We start from the raw sequence: 17,057 nt of genomic DNA on the forward strand, positions 1-17,057 counted from the left end.
AGGTGTGCCGTCATGGGGGAAGGGAAAACACCAGGGTTACTTACTGGTAACAGGTTTTTCCGGAACCCATGACGGCACCTGTATATTCCCCCCCTTTATCACCCTTTCGGTGTGCACTATTGTTTTGGGTGCTTTTTTAGTTAATATGATGTGGTGTTGGATTGCCATGTGTACTAACCAGGGGGGCCTCTCATGCTCTGAAAACAAACTGAAGCGAGGGAGAGGTACCGCCCTTTTATTTTCAGTAGGGTTTCCTGTCCTGGCTGGGCGGATCCCCTCTCTCAGGTGTGCCGTCATGGGTTCCGGAAAAACCTGTTACCAGTAAGTAACCCTGGTGTTTCCCTTTTAATTTCTCTGTCCTCCGATGTGATCGCACATCAGAGGACAGAGAAAAGGGGTCCCAGATAGCCCCCCGATACTCACCTATCTCCCCCGATGCTCCTCGTGGCTCCCGATGGGCGCCGCCATCTTTTTCCGGCCAAAAAAATGGCGGGCGCATGCGCAGTGCGCCCACCGGCCGGCACCGGGAGGATCTTTGGGGTCTTGGCTGCCGGGGGTAGCCGAGACCCCAAAGAACATGATCGGGGTCGGTTTTACCGACCCCTGTTTTGCGATCGCCGGTAATTAACTGTTTACCGGCGACCGCAAAAAAAAAAAAAAAGCGATGTGTAATTCTCGGTCCTCTGATTTGATCGCACATCAGAGTACAGAGAAATAGGGGGATTCGGGGGACCCTATTATACTCACCGGTGTCCCTGGGTCCTTCTGCTTCTTCTCCTGGCCGCCGGCGTCTTCTTTGGGAAACAAAATGGCGGGCGCATGCGCAGTGCGCCCGCCATCTGTCGCCATCTGCCGGCCGGCAGGAGAAAGCAGTTGGGGCTAAAGTTAGGGTTAGGGTTGGGGCTAAATTTAGGGTTAGGGTTGGGGCTAAATTTAGGGTTAGGGTTGGGGCTAAATTAGGGTTGGGGCTAAATTTAGGGATAGGCTTCTTTCACACTTACGTCGGTACGGAGCCGTCGCAATGCGTCGGCCCGACATTCCGACGCACGTTGTGAAAATTGTGCACAACGTGAGCCGCGAATGTAGTTTTTCAACGCATTCGCTGCCCAATCTATGTCCTGGGGAGGAGGGGGCGGAGTTACGGCCACGCATGCGCGGTCGGAAATGGCGGACGCGACGTACAAAAAAACGTTACATTGAACAACTGTGCACGACGGACGCGACGTGACCATCCGTCGGCAAAAAGTCTATGGGTAAAAAACGCATCCTGCGGGCACATTTGCAGGATCCGTTTTTTGTCCAAAACGACGGATTGCGACGGATGCCAAATGACGCAAGTGTGAAAGTAGCCTTAGGGCTAAGGTTAGGGTTGGGGCTAAAGTTAGGGCTAGGATTAAGGTTGGGGCTAAATTTAGGGTTGGGGCTAAAGTTAGGGCTAGGGTTGCGGCTAAAGTTAGGGTTAGAGTTGGGATTAGGGTTAGGGTTTGGATTAGGGTTGGTATTAGAGTTAGGGTTGCCATTAGGGTTACGCTTGGGATTAGGATTAGGTTTTGGATTAGGGTTAAGGTTAGGGTTGGGATTAGGGGTGTATTGGGATTAGGGTTAGGTTTGAGGTTAGGGTTGAGATTAGGATTAGGGGTGTGTTGGATTTAGGGTTTTGATTAGGGTTATGGTTAGGGTTGACATGAGGGTTGTTTTGGGGTAAAGGTTGTGATTATCGTTAGGGTTGTGATTAGGATTATGGATCGGGTTGTGGTTAGGGGTATGTTGGGGTTACGGTTGGAGCTAGAATTGGGGGGTTTCCACTGTTTAGGTACATCAGGTGGTCTCCAAACACGACAGCCAATTTTGCGCTCAAAAAGTCAAATGGTGCTCCCTCCCTTCTGAGTTCTGCTGTGCGCCCAAACAGTGGGTTACCCCCACATATGGGGCATAAGCATACTCAGGATAAATTGGACAACAACTTTTAGGGTCCAATTTCTCTTGTTACCCTTGTGAAAATAAAAACTTGGGGGCTACAATATCTTTTTTGTGGGAAAACAAAATATTTTTTATTTTCATGACTCTGCATTATAAACTTCTGTGAAGCACTTGGGAATTCAAAGTTCTCACCACACATCTAGATAAGTTCCATGGAGGGTCTAGTTTCCAAAATGGTGTCACTTGTGGAGGGTTTCTACTGATTAGGCACATCAGGGGCTCTCCAAACGTGACATGGCGTCCGATCTCAATTCCAGCCAATTCTATGTTGAAAAAGTAAAATGGCACTCCTTCTCTTCCAAGCTCTGCGGTGCGCCCAAACAGTGGTTTACCCCCACATATGGGGTATTGACGTACTCAGGAGAAATTGCACAACAACTTTAGTGGTCTAATTTCTCCTGTTACCCTTGTGAAAATAAAAATTTGGGGGAAAAAGATAATTTTTGTAGAAAAAATGCGTTGTTTTTTTTTTTTTTTTTTTTTTTTAAATTGCAAAATTTTCACCATATTTCCGTTTTTTCATAAATAATCCCAAGTAATATCGAAGAAATTTTACCACTAACATGAAGTACAATATGTCACGAAAAAACAGTCTCAGAATCAGCGGGATCCGTTGACGTGTTCGAGTTATAACCTCATAAAGTGACAGTGGTCAGAATTGTAAAAATTGGCCCGGTCATTAAGTACCAAATTGGCTCTGTCACTAAAGGAACTTTAATCCTTGATATGAATGATAAAAATATACAGAAGATAAACCAGTTTGTCGGTCTACAGAAATTTTTCTTCCGAATACCTTCCACTTTTATTAGGTAGATTAATAAAAGGTTAGGCATAGCGTGCCAGAGAGAGACCTGATTTGAGATTCATGAAGTTAATCAGGGTAAATCATTGATCTCCTGGAACACACAGAACGTTTTTAGATAGTTCTTGTAATATTAATTGTAATATATAATATTTTCTAGAAATGTAAAAAAAAATAAGTTTTAAATCACGCCACTTTTTCCTTTTTAAAAATTGAAACCCCAGAATTGTTTTTCCGGTTACCTCACCTCCCTAAAAAAAAATATAATAAAAAAACAATCAAAATGTTGTATATAATCCAAATTTGTAGAAATGAAAACGTCGCCTTACCATGCAAAAAAAAACAAGCTCCTGCAGAACTCTATTGCTGGAAAGGTAAAAATGTCACAGACCACTTTTTTTTTTTTTTTTTTTAAACGAATGTCAATTTTTTTTTCCCCACTACTTCCAAATCTTTCCTTTTTTTATCATAGTAATTGTTCTTTACTGGAGGATTGGGTTTCTGGTCATTTTTATTATACAATGATTGTTGTTAAAACAATACCTCAAACAATGGAATTGCATATTTTTCACCATTTCACCTTACTTGGAGTTTTTGTTCCTGTTATTCAGTATGTCATGATGTCAAAACATATTTTATTCTTTACTTTCAGAACAAACTAAAAAAGTTAATGTTTTGGATGAAAAAAAAAGTCCTTCTCCAAAGCAGTACAAATTAGAAGAGGACAAGGACGAGAAAGAGGAGGAGGTCGGCAGTGATGTAAATCCTAACCTTCCAAATGATGAGGAGGATGATGAGCCCAAAGTAGAAGATGTTGAAGATCCTAATAAAGAAACTGAAAATGAAGAGGTTGAAAGAGAAAACCTAATAAACATGGATGGTCCGCCTGAAGATGAAAAAGGTTAATACCATAGTACATCAATTCAATATATCAGTCAACAAATTGGACCACAGTCAGCTGCTATAGATTAACTGTAAATTGGAGTTTGAAAGGGAACAGATACCGTAAATTTTTTCAGTCACTGCAAAATTAGGGCCTCATTCATCAAAGTTTTGCCCCCAGAATTCTGACGTAAAAGCCTTCAAAAGCCCCAAAATGTAGGTGCAACTCTGAATTGCGGCTAAATTTTGTGACTATTGGCATCCTTACGTCAATTTCTCCCATCTCCGCTGAAATGCACGAATCTCTGGCAGGACTGGGACATGGCGACCACTGCTCGTCAAACTCAGGGGCTGGAGTAAGATTTGTGGCAAGGCACACACGGAGGTGTATGCCACTTGTCCGCCGCTACTGATTTTCATGAATTGGGAGCATCTGACTCCAGCACGTCCCGTCATCAAGTTTGGCGAGAACAATACCGGTCTTGATTAATCTGGCCCTTATAGTTTATTAGCCAACTTACACCGCAAGTGTACATACCCATTGCTTCAAGATTTTAGGTCCACATAATTGTTACGTTATGGTTGGTTTATGAGCTGGTGATATATCCAGAAATTGGTATAAACCATAATTCGACCTATTTTAACCAAAAAATGTGAAGTCTATAAAGTGTAAACTGATTTTGTTTGTTTTTTTAAGCTGCAAAACAAAGCCAGCAGGACGCAGATAAACTGAATGATTACAATGGAGATGACGCAAATGAGGCCGAATCTGAAACCGACAAACAAGTGGAGCTGAGAGCTAATGATCAGAGTATAAGAGGTAGGTGTGTATCCTGTTGCCTCCTGGATTGGGCTACTGCTGACCGAAATTCTTACACACTTATATTGGGGGAGAGGGGTTAGCAACCACTGTGGTAATGAGGTGGCATTACTACAGGTTGTATGCTGTCCAGTGAAGGTGGGTTTTCAGGTAACGCCTGAAGCCTTCAGTTAATGGAAGTCAATCTGAAGTGTTGAGGTCTTGATTTCCAGAGGATAGGAGGCCGATCAGACAAACTCTTAGAGACGACTGTATGAGAGAAATAAAAGGCAGAGGAAAAAGGAGGACTTGTGAATTTCGGAGATCAGACATTGATCATGGCCCATTTCCTATGGTTCATAGCAGACAGCCTTGTATGTCATACTTGGGACTTTAAACTGAGGTCACTAGGTAATTGGAAGGCAATGAATTGATTGGCAGAGGATTAGTGAGAGAGGTGGATTGATTGGGTAAGGGTAGGTTGGTGGAGTGTGAGTGTGTGATAGGAAGCCACAGAGGAGGGTGTTGCAGTAGTCAAGGTGGGAGATGCAAGATATAGCCTAACATTTTTGCTTACTGGAGGTTGAGGAAATGACTTCCATCCTCACACTGCACAGTATTTGGGTTGTTAGGACATACTTGTTTTCTAATCAGATTGCCCTAATAGAATTATCAATAGTACTCTGTTATTATTATTTATTTATATAGCACCATTAATTCCATGGTGCTGTACATGAGAAGGGGTAACATCAAAATACAAATATCAATTACAGTAAACAAAACTAACAATAACAGACTGATACAGAGGGAAGAGGACCCTGCCCTTGCGGGCTTACATTCTACAGGATTATGGGGAAGGAGACCGTAGGTCGAGGGTTGCAGTAGCTCTGATGGTGTTGAGGTGGCCGTGTGGTCATTACAGGTTGTAAGCTTCTTTGAAGAGGTGGGTTTTCAGGTTTCTTTTGAAGGATCCAAATGTGGTGGATAACCGGACGTGTTGGGGCACAGAATTCCAGAGGATGGGGGATATTCGGGAGAAGTCTTGGAGGCGATTGGGTGAGAAGCGAATAAGCTTGGAGGAGAGAAGGAGGTCTTGGGAGGACCGGAGATTAGGTGAGGGAAGATATTGGGAGATTAGTTTGGAAATATACGGAGGAGACAGGTTATGGATGGCTTTGTAGGTCAGTGTTAGTAGTTTAAACTGGATACGCTGAGGGAATGGGAGCCAGTGAAGGGATTTGCAAAGAGGGGAAGCGGAAGAGTAGCAAGGAGAGAGATTAATTAGTCGGGCAGCAGCATGGTTAAGGATGGACTGGAGGGGTGCGAGAGTGTTAGAAGGTAGGCCACAGAGGAGGGTGTTGCAGTAGTCGAGGCGGGAGATGATTAGGTCATGCACAAGCATTTTGGTAGCGTACAAAACTTTCACTGATTTATTTTGCTTTTTAGAAGTTAAAAGTGGAAATGAATTGAATAAACTTGAAGACAAGCAAAAGGCAGATGAAGACGACAATCCAAGACTAAAATAACATACTGGCCCCACATTTTAAACACTTTATCGCAGTTGGATTGGTCCCCAACATGAGATGCCTTAAGACATGGACCAGAATGCAGGTGATTTTTAGAGAACTGAAGATTGATCTAGCACACAGAAACAAACTTGAAGCCCATTTTTAATTTTCTTCTAGGTTTTCACTTTTTAAATCTGAGACTTTATAACCTTGTTCTGATACATATTAAAGCCTTACCACAGACTGAATAATAAATCACAGCGAGGGTATAAAGCGCAAAAGATCTTGGCACATTCAGATGGATATAAAGAGGATATCGGACTGAGAATTGTCGGCCGCCTTTGACTGTGGCAATTGCTTCTGTTGTGTTTTAAAGACCGTACAGGCCTACAGATAATATATTCATAATTATCATTAACCCCACGGCTAAGTGATGGGATAACGATTTATTAGTCTGTTAGATGGGCTAGTGGAAACAAAAATGTAATTGGTTGTTTGTCATGTTCCAATATGTGAACTGTAATGAGTCTTCCCCGGTATAATAGCAATAAACGTGCACATGGTGTTTCGGCCACCAAAGTAAAGAGCATCGATCACCTGTTTTCTGGCGGTCGTTTTAGCTTATACAAACCATCCTTTTTTAGTCATATTTTATTGAAAATTAGTTCACATCATATATTTTTTGAGAAAGGCCTGTCAAGCATGACAACCCCTAATTTCTGCAGAACATAGAATATGAAAATAACCATGGCTTAAAGGGGTAACCCCATTTTTTTACATTTATGGCTTGTCCTGTTAACATACTATGATTTTCAGAAATATCTGGACCTGTTTTCCCAACTCATGTAAGCCCATTGTCCAGGACCCTGAAACTAGGGACTTGTGTTTCAGACCTTTCTGGCATATCCTGGGTGTAATATGGGAATGTTTTTAATCTTGGCATTTGCAAATGCTCCTATGTACAGGTCCTTCTCAAAAAATTAGCATATAGTGTTAAATTTCATTATTTACCATAATGTAATGATTACAATTAAACTTTCATATATTATAGATTCATTATCCACCAACTGAAATTTGTCAGGTCTTTTATTGTTTTAATACTGATGATTTTGGCATACAACTCCTGATAACCCAAAAAACCTGTCTCAATAAATTAGCATATTTCACCCATCCAATCAAATAAAAGTGTTTTTTAATAACAAACAAAAAAAACAACAAATAATAATGTTCAGTTATGCACTCAATACTTGGTCGGGAATCCTTTGGCAGAAATGACTGCTTCAATGCGGCGTGGCATGGAGGCAATCAGCCTGTGACACTGCTGAGATGTTATGGAGGCCCAGGATGCTTCAATAGCGGCCTTAAGCTCATCCAGAGTGTTGGGTCTTGCGTCTCTCAACTTTCTCTTCACAATATCCCACAGATTCTCTATGGGGTTCAGGTCAGGAGAGTTGGCAGGCCAATTGAGCACAGTAATACCATGGTCAGTAAACCATTTACCAGTGGTTTTGGCACTGTGAGCAGGTGCCAAGTCGTGCTGAAAAATGAAATCTTCATCTCCATAAAGCATTTCAGCCGATGGAAGCATGAAGTGCTCCAAAATCTCCTGATAGCTAGCTGCATTGACCCTGCCCTTGATGAAACACAGTGGACCAACACCAGCAGCTGACATGGCACCCCACACCATCACTGACTGTGGGTACTTGACACTGGACTTCAGGCATTTTGGCATTTCATTCTCCCCAGTCTTCCTCCAGACTCTGGCACCTTGATTTCCGAATGACATGCAAAATTTGGCTTTCATCAGAAAAAAGTACTTGGGACCACTTAGCAACAGTCCAGTGCTGCTTCTCTGTAGCTCAAAAGTGGCTTTACCTGGGGAATGCGGCACCTGTAGCCCATTTCCTGCACACGCCTGTGCACGGTGGCTCTGGATGTTTCCACACCAGACTCAGTCCACTGCTTCCTCAGGTTCCCCAAGGTCTGGAATCGGTCCTTCTCCACAATCTTCCTCAGGGTCCGGTCTCCTCTTCTCGTTGTACAGCGTTTTCTGCCACATTGTTTCCTTCCAACAGACTTACCATTGAGGTGCCTTGATACAGCACTCTGGGAACAGCCTATTTGTTGAGAAATTTCTTTCTGGGTCTTACCCTCTTGCTTGAGGGTGTCAATGATGGCCTTCTTGACATCTGTCAGGTCGCTAGTCTTACCCATGATGGGGGTTTTGAGTAATGAACCAGGCAGGGAGTTTATAAAAGCCTCAGGTATCTTTTGCATGTGTTTAGAGTTAATTAGTTGATTCAGAAGATTAGGGTAATAGGTCGTTTAGAGAACCTTTTCTTGATATGCTAATTTATTGAGACAGGTTTTTTGGGTTATCAGGAGTTGTATGCCAAAATCATCAGTATTAAAACAATAAAAGACCTGACAAATTTCAGTTGGTGGATAATGAATCTATAATATATGAAAGTTTAATTGTAATCATTACATTATGGTAAATAATGAAATTTAACACTATATGCTAATTTTTTGAGAAGGACCTGTAGTTTTCGGTAAGGGTCGAGGTTGTCACATTCACCCACATGTCATAGGGCTCAGCAGAAGTCTTTTTTTTTCTATTATCTATTCGGCTAGACTGCTGCTGAGGTCTCTTTACTCCCATTTGCCCATGGAAGGAATGGAAAGCGACATTGTCATGTAGAAATTGTGGGCATTCTCTGGCTCTGCAGACCATAACAGTGATGTTGCAAGACTTGCTCAGTACTGCTGTCGACTTTAAACATTTTGCCACTACAAATTATTAAGCTAAATTATATCTGTTGAAAAAGTTTGCCTCTTCATTTCACATTGATAACTCCATCAGACTAATATATTTAGGGGTCTTGCACAGCAGTGCAATGTGCTGCCATATGGTGCTTTAAATTGGTTGAAACGTTTCAGTTGGAGAACAATAACATGACAACTGTTGGGGCATTACACAAATGAATCGAAAAAAGCCCAACTCTGTGCCTCTCCTGTATGAAAGCCAAAATATACGGTATTACCCTATAATGGTTTACAATCCCGAGCCCATGTGGAGGTGTCATACAGCCATGTACATGAAGCCTTCATAGGTTTTCAGCCTCCACTCCTCTATTGTCATGCAGAAAAATAAATGCGAATAATCCCAGCGCCGACGTAGCCTTAATGTTTTAACAGTTGCACTCCACTTATGATTCTGATAACTCGTGACCTCAAGATTACATGCAATATTGCTATATTGTTTCTTTGTATCACATCTATACAGTACTGCTGTGCAGTGATTTACCATCTATACTGTAATCCTGTAATTATTTACATGACTGTCTCTATAAAATGTGAATGAAGCTTAAATCAAGCTATCAAAAAGGGTTTAATTAAATAATACAAAGTGTGAAGGATAATAAAGATACTTTTTTTTTCCTTAGATTGCGCATAATCGTTATCTAAATTTAAAGGGAATCTGTCAGCAGGGTTTTAACCTCCAAACTATTTATATGTGCATGAATCTTTCATAGACTAATTTAGCAATAACCTAGGCCATCAATTCCTTCGTTACTGAGAAATCTGCTTTTATATACAAATGAGGTTGAAGATCCATTTGTAGATCTAGCTCTAGTGCTTTTTTGCATGAAGTCACACAGCATAGAGGGTGTAAGTTAAGCATGAAGAGGACTACGTTCTGGCTGGGGAATAGAGCTGGAGTGACAAAGACTTCAAATCTACATAAAGCTCTTCAGCATTTTAATTGATATCCAAATGAGGCTGATGTCCCAGTATGGAGGAATGGACTGGCCATGTAAAGTATTTCTGGATTTTGAATGAGCTACACGCAGAGATAAATAGTTTGGGTTTGAAATCTTGCTGTCAGGTTGCTTTTAACTGGGTTGGTACTGTGTAATTATCTGCTGAGATGAAATTGTACAGCAACTGTCTAATTTATGACCTTTTGTTAAATACCAAAGTAGATTAAAAAACAACAAAACTGGGGGTTTTTGTGTTGTGTATTTTTTAATTTAGATAACTTTTAAATCACCCCATTTTTCATGTTGAACTCGATATATGATGTAATAGTGGCTGCAGAACAGAACAAAAACAATAATTTTGTTTTATATTTTGCCTGTTTGGGAGATCTTGATGATAAAACTATTTGGAACCTAATGAGTTAACTTTAAGTGGGTGTTCTCAGTTTTTTCCCTGGGAGAATAAACTTCTCCCTGGATCATGCTGACCAATCATAACCAAGCAGCAACACACTGGAGAAAGAAGAACAAGCCCCACCATAGTGTTAGAGCAGATTTCTTCTCAGTGTGTGAGATGTAATGGCAGACAGTTGGCTCTCCTTGGCTAACCACCTACATGATTTAGAAAGCACAGATGACCAACATCTTTCCGATAAGATACCTGTGGAGTAAAGGACAGCACAGCAGAGTATAGCTGTGTCGCATTACAAAACATAACAGTTCTATTATCCTAGTACAGTCAGCTATGCTGTATTGCCCAGCCTGCCATACTGCCTGTCCAGCGATGTCAATAATCACACTTATGTCTGTTGTTTTCAGGGAAACCTGCAATCTGTCTGCAGTGCGATTAGAGCAGGGTGACATTACATCTCACAAAGGAGTAGTCCAGAACAGACAGACAGGTTACTTCTGTGTGAGATGCAATGACAGTCCTGATCTCACTGCAGAGCGATTTACAAGTTGCTTGAGCACAGCAGACATTAGCTAAACTCAGCTGGACTGCTCCTCTGTGCACACAGAGCACTATATCACAAGTTGAGAAACTTGCTCTAAGGTAAGGGGTGTGTTCTTTCCTTTAAAGGGGTATTCCAATCTCCAAGATCTTATCCTAATATGTTGTAGATGTAATAATAATAGTAAATACCTCCAATTAGAAACGTAGTATGGTTTTTCTGATTTGCTATGTCTCTTTCCTCATGTGCAGGCATTGCAGGACCTTGGGTATCCGACCACTAATCTAGTGACACTTAGCTAGTTGCTATTGTTGTAACCATGGATACCTAAGTGTCACTAGATTAGTGGTCGGATACCCAAGGTCCTGCAATGCCTGCACATGAGGAAAGAGACATAGCGAATCAGAAAAACCAAAATACATTTCTAATTGGATGTATTTATTATTATAACACCTACTACATATTGGGATAGGATCTTGGAGATGGGAAATACCCCTTTAAGTGTTGGTGCCTGCTTATGATTGGTCATTATTATACAGGGATAAGAAGAGAAAACTGTTTTTTTCAGATAAGACTTTTTTTTTCTCTCCAAAATTTGGGGTGAAAATGTAGGGTGTCTCTTATAGTCCGAATGTAGCTTATCAGAAGGAGGGGGGTAGAGAGTGCGGCGGTGGTATAGCGGGATCACGGGAGGCAGGTTTCCTGCCTCAGGAAGCCAAAGGCGGCAGAAGAGGTGCAACGCTGCGGGCCTGGGAATGGTGGTGAGGCAAAGCTGGGTGTATTGCTTTCCCAGCAGCCATTTTCCCAAAGCTGTGGACCACCAGAGGCAGCGCCTGTGCAGACTGGGATCTCGGCCTAGCCAAGATTTCAATCTGTGCAAGCTCTGCCGGCAGTGGCCATTTCCCTGAAGCACACGGCTCCAGGAAGATGGCTGCCGCAGGCGGCGCTTGCACAGATTGAGATCTCAGCTGTGTCGAGATCACAGTCTACACAATTGCAGCCTCCGGCGGCCCATGGCTTCGGGAATGCAATGCACTCCGCTCTGCCTCACCACCGACACTGGACCTGCTGCATCCGCTCTGCCTCACTGCTGAACCTCAATATACAGCAAAGGAAGAAAACAATGATCAATAGGTCAGAGGTATGTTACAAAAATAGAAAAAACTTTATTTTACATAAATACAATAAACAGGTGTGCCAGTGGGTACTCCCACAGGGCATATGTACAAACTAAGCAGCAAGATGGGACATGGGAAGGCCGGCAGATATATAACCAATTATTTTTTTTTTTTTATCAGATAGATTTTTATTATCCGCAAAGAATAAACAATCAGAATATTTCTCATGGCAATGTTTCATTAAACATTTACAGATAACTTTTTCCCCCCCGACCCAGAGCCCCCCCACCCTGCCCAACCCGAGACCTCAGCCAGAGCCACCCCACTTCCCATCATCATACAAACATTTGAATAAACATCCGTTATATTTCCATTGAATACTAGGTTCCCTATATTCTCATTTATCATCCTAATTCAAGTCCATCCACGGTTGCCACAGCTTGTGGAAGATGTCCAGCTTATTCCTTTTGGTGTAGATACTTTTCTCCAAAGTAAGTATATGCTCCGCTTGCTTAAGAAAGTCTCTTCTTGTTGGAGGTTCCTCTCTAATCCAAAATTTGGCGATCAATTTCCTAGCAATGAATAACAATCGTGCAATAGCTATTTTAAACATGTTGTCCGTAACAATTTCCTCCACATATCCCAATATGCAAGTCAGTGGAACCCTAGGGACAGAACATCCATACACCAGTTCAATACGATTTAAAACAACTATCCAGAAGGAGGACAGTCTAGGGCACTGCCACATCATATGCAATATCCCCGCCTGGGATTGTGAGCACCGAGGGCAGTCCGAGTTCTGCCTAAGCCCAGCCTTGAACAACCTGTCAGGGGTTCTATAGGCCCTATGGATTACGAATAACTGTGATAGCCTGCCTGGTTCACTCATTGATATCTTGGGCACATATTCTAGGACCGACTCCCATCTATCATTGTCAATTATTCCCAATTCAGCTTCCCATTTCCCTTTGGCTCGGATGGGATATTTTTCCAGGAAAGAAAAAAGTAGAAACCCATATATTTCTGAAATCGCCCCCTTCGTGCAGCTATTCTTAAGGATATAGTCGATCATGAGATCAATCTGTACCACTATGGCTCCCCTTTTATTCTGTGCCTGATAAGCATGAGAGATACGATTATACTGGAACAATTCAGACCGTGGCAACTGAAATTCTTCCTGCAACTCCTCAAATGTTTTAAGTCTGCCCTGACTTATCAGCTGCCCCAGCCATTTAATACCTGCTGCAGACCAAAAGTGAAAACCCTCCCTCTGCCTAAATTCCGGTAGATAAATGTTGTCCCAAATAGGCGAGAATCTGGTGAACCCACTCACTTCCCTAATGAGTTTGACTTTTTCCCATACTCTGTGAATTAATTTGATAGTGCACCCATGTGAACCCATTTTTTTGAATTGTCCTCCCTCCAAACTGTCACTCAAAACGTCTGCCTGTAGTAAGAACCTCAAGCTATTAGGTATTTGCACACTCCCTGCCTCCTCCCCCCATCCTTTGAGATGTTGACACTGTGCTGCTAAGAAGTATAGCCATGGATTAGGAAGTGCAAGACCCCCCTCTGTTTTGGCCCTCTGAAGTATCTCCTGTTTAAACCTAGGACTCTTTCCTCCCCATATTAATTCCCCAAACAAAGACCTAATCTTACGGAATCTGCATTGTGTAATCCAAATGGGAGAGTTATGTAGCACGTACAACAACTGTGGCATTACAATCATCTTTAAGAGGTTCACCCTACCAACCACCGATAAATGTAATTTGTTCCATGCCGCAATCTTGGTACGAATTTTCTGCATTAATGGACTTAAATTCAGTTCCTCAAAGGTAGTTAGAGGAAGAGCAATCTGAATACCCAAATATTTGAATTTTTGAACAATCTTTAATTTTGTGGTTATCGCCCTCTCTCCACTGCCCATACTGTCCCCCTCAATCAACAACATACAAGACTTATCCCAGTTTATTGTGAGACCCGAAAACCGACCAAACTCCTCAATCAAAGCAACCGCATTGCACAGGGACCTTTCAGAATCCTCCAGGAACAACAAAATATCGTCAGCATATAATGCAATTTTGTCTTCCCTCCTACCATAGATGTAACCTCTAACCTCCTGAGCACCTCTTATTTTAGCCGCTAACGGCTCCACGGCCAGAGCGAAGAGCAACGGGGACAGCGGACACCCCTGTCTGGTACCCCTAAACAGCGGGAAACTCTCTGACAAATTATTATTAACTCTAATTTTTGCCATTGGGAACGAGTACAGCAACTTAACCCAGGAGATGAATTTTGGACCAAACCCCAGGCGATCCAGTACCGACCACAAGTAACTCCACTCCACACAATCAAAGGCCTTGTGGGCATCTAAAGACACCACAACTCTTTTTCCGGCATTGTCTGCAGGAATTTGCATATTTAAAAATAGCCTTCTCAAGTTAATTGCCGTGGATTTATTGGGCATAAAGCCAGACTGGTCTGGGTGAATCAATTTATCGATCACTTGGGTCAGCCTGTTCGCCAGGGCCTTCGCCAAAATCTTTATGTCAGCCGTTAGAAGTGAAATTGGTCTATACGACTCCGGCTGTTGAGGATCTTTATCAGCTTTAGGAATAACCACCACGATGGCCTCTCTCATTGATGGGGGCAGCACTCCCCTCTCCAACGACTCAGAGAACACTCGCTCCAATTTGGGCATTAACTCTGCATTAAGAATTTTATAAACCTCTACTGGGATACCGTCCGTCCCCGGAGCCTTGCCCCCCGCCATATTCGCCAAAGCCGCCTTCAATTCTTCCTCCCCAAGCGGTCTATCCATCCACTCCCTTTCCTCTCTACCTAGTCTGGGTAAGTCAACCTCTTTCAGATATCTATTCATTTCCTCAGGACTTTTATCCACCCTAGAGGAATATAATTTACTATAAAATCTCCGAAAAACGTCTAAAATTTCCCCCCCCTGAGTAACCGTTTTACCTTCCTCTGTTCTTATGGAGTATACATGTGAAGAATCCCGCTGCGCAGAAACCACCACCGAGAGCAAATGTCCTACCTTCTCTCCCTCAGAATAAAATGTTTCCTTTTGAAAGGCTCTCAACCTATCTGCCCTACGCATATGGAGTTCATCGACCGCTACCTGAGCCGCCCTCATACGAAGTTGTGCTTCTCTTGAATTCTGAGAGGCCAGTGTCTCTTCCGCCACCCTCAGTTCCTCCATCACTGCATTGTCTTGAATTTTAGACTTAGTTTTATGTCTCGAGATGTCCCGGAATAAAATTCCTCTCAGGTATGCCTTCATGGTGTCCCACACTACAAGATTCCCCGCACTCCCTTCATTTATCCTGAAAAACTCCCCGAGTTCAGTTCCCACCTGTTCCATATCCAAATACTGTAGCCAGGAGGGGTGAAATTTCCATCCCAACCCCGTCAGACCACTCTTCCCAGTCATTTGTACAGAGACCAGTACTGGGCTATGGTCCGATATTACTCTAGGCCTATACTCCACCTCATGTATTAGATTATTCACCCCCCCATTTCCCAAAGCCACATCAATGCGAGATAAAGATCCGTATGTTGCTGAATAACATGAGTAGGCATATGTCCTAGGATTACGCACCCGCCACAAATCTATCCATCCTATTTCTCTTAGATAATTTCCAAAAGGAGTAGAGTTCCCTTCACTTCTCAACTCTGCATGTCTACCCTTGTCCCAGTGATCATTAGATATATTGTTCACATCCCCCACTATAAGGAGGGGCACCCCATCCCACCTACCCGTAATTTCCAGAATCTCCTGTATCTTTTTCTTGGAATATGGTGGTGGAATATAAATTGACACAATACAAATTAACCTGTTAAATATCTTGCATACTAAAAACACAAATTGGCCGTCTTTATCGGTGGTTACCTCAATCTCTTCAAACGGAACACTAACGTGTATCAAAATTGACACACCTCTGGCATAATTTGAGAACGTTGAGTGATACGCCTTTCTCACCCATCTCTTCTGTAGAATAGCAACCTTTTCCTTCACTAGGTGAGTTTCCTGCAGACATATCACTGAAGGCCTCTGTTTCAGTACATATTGGAAAATAGCTGTTCTTTTAGTAGCATTTGCAAGGCCCCTAACATTCCAACTTAGGATTTTAACCTCCCCACCCATTGTAGCTTATAGAAACAATGAATGAGTTCAAGCTCCCTAAGGTCTCAACCCCAACTCCCACCCCCTCCCTCCCCCCCCCCCCCCATCCCCAATTCCCAACTGAAATAACTCTCTATCTCTCCCCTCTCTTTAAGCCCACCCAACTCCTCTCTACTCTTAGAATATCAAAATAAACTCTCCCTCTCAATTTGAGATCTGGGAACGCTGTTTCACAGCCTAACGATAAAAACTCTGCGTTCCTTCAGCTCCCCCGCCCACCATAGCCAAAATGCAAATTTCGTTGCGCCGCCGAACACAACCTGATGATATCAATATACCATAAAGTCACAGTATAAGTACCAGTTAACTATCAAACCAAACATAACAGTGAAGGGTTAACAATTGCCTCAGTAGCACTTAAATCAGTTTCAGCGGGTCTGCCCCGTTTTGACATGCTTAGTATTGAGATCCAGCCATTGTGACGCCTCCTCTGGATTTTGGAAAAAATGCACCCGATCCAGAGCCACCACCCTTAATTTTGCTGGGTAAATCATTGAATAACGGACATCTAAGTCTCGCAACCTCCTCTTGACCTCTCCAAACTTCATCCGAAGCTTTTGGACCGCCGCAGAGTAATCCGGATAAAGGGAGACTCGATTACCATCAATGGTCAGCTCATCACAATTCCTGGCTTTCCTCAACAAAATGTCTCGGTCCTGATAGTTCAGAATTTTAGCCAAGATAACTCTTGGGGCCGAGCCGGGGGGGAGGGGTCTGGTGGGCACACGGTGCGCTCTTTCAACGGCAAACATCTTAGTAAGGCCATCTCCACCCACAGCGTTTTTTAGCCATGCCTCAATATAAGCCGTGGGGTTGCTCCCTTCCGCCTTTTCTGGGACCCCCACAATCCTTAGGTTGTTCCTGCGGGATCGGTTTTCAAGGTCATCAGTCTTAAACTCCAGATCAGCAATACGTTGAATATACTTTTTTTCCCTGTTTAACAATTCACCAATCCGATCTTCTGCACTCCCAACCCTTTCTTCCACCTCTTCCACTCTCTTTTCAACTTTACGCATAGCAGAGTTTAAAGCGACCATCTCTCCCTTTAATTCA

At 42.8% G+C, this 17,057-nt stretch overlaps 1 protein-coding gene across 1 annotated transcript in view; it reads left to right on the plus strand.

The window, feature by feature from the left end:
* GOLM1 (golgi membrane protein 1) overlaps positions 1-9,979 on the plus strand; it is a 167,924-nt gene extending 157,945 nt beyond the window's left edge. The window contains exons 8-11 of the mRNA XM_069762443.1: positions 3,435-3,683; positions 4,362-4,484; positions 5,910-6,936; positions 8,518-9,979. Coding sequence (XP_069618544.1) covers positions 3,435-3,683; positions 4,362-4,484; positions 5,910-5,989 — 452 coding nt within the window. The 3' untranslated portion in view covers positions 5,990-6,936; positions 8,518-9,979. The remainder of the gene's footprint in view (positions 1-3,434; positions 3,684-4,361; positions 4,485-5,909; positions 6,937-8,517) is intronic.
* Positions 9,980-17,057: the final 7,078 nt, after the last annotated feature.

This window comes from Ranitomeya imitator, chromosome 1 (assembly GCF_032444005.1).
Source record: "Ranitomeya imitator isolate aRanImi1 chromosome 1, aRanImi1.pri, whole genome shotgun sequence".
Taxonomy (NCBI): Eukaryota; Metazoa; Chordata; class Amphibia; order Anura; family Dendrobatidae; genus Ranitomeya; species Ranitomeya imitator.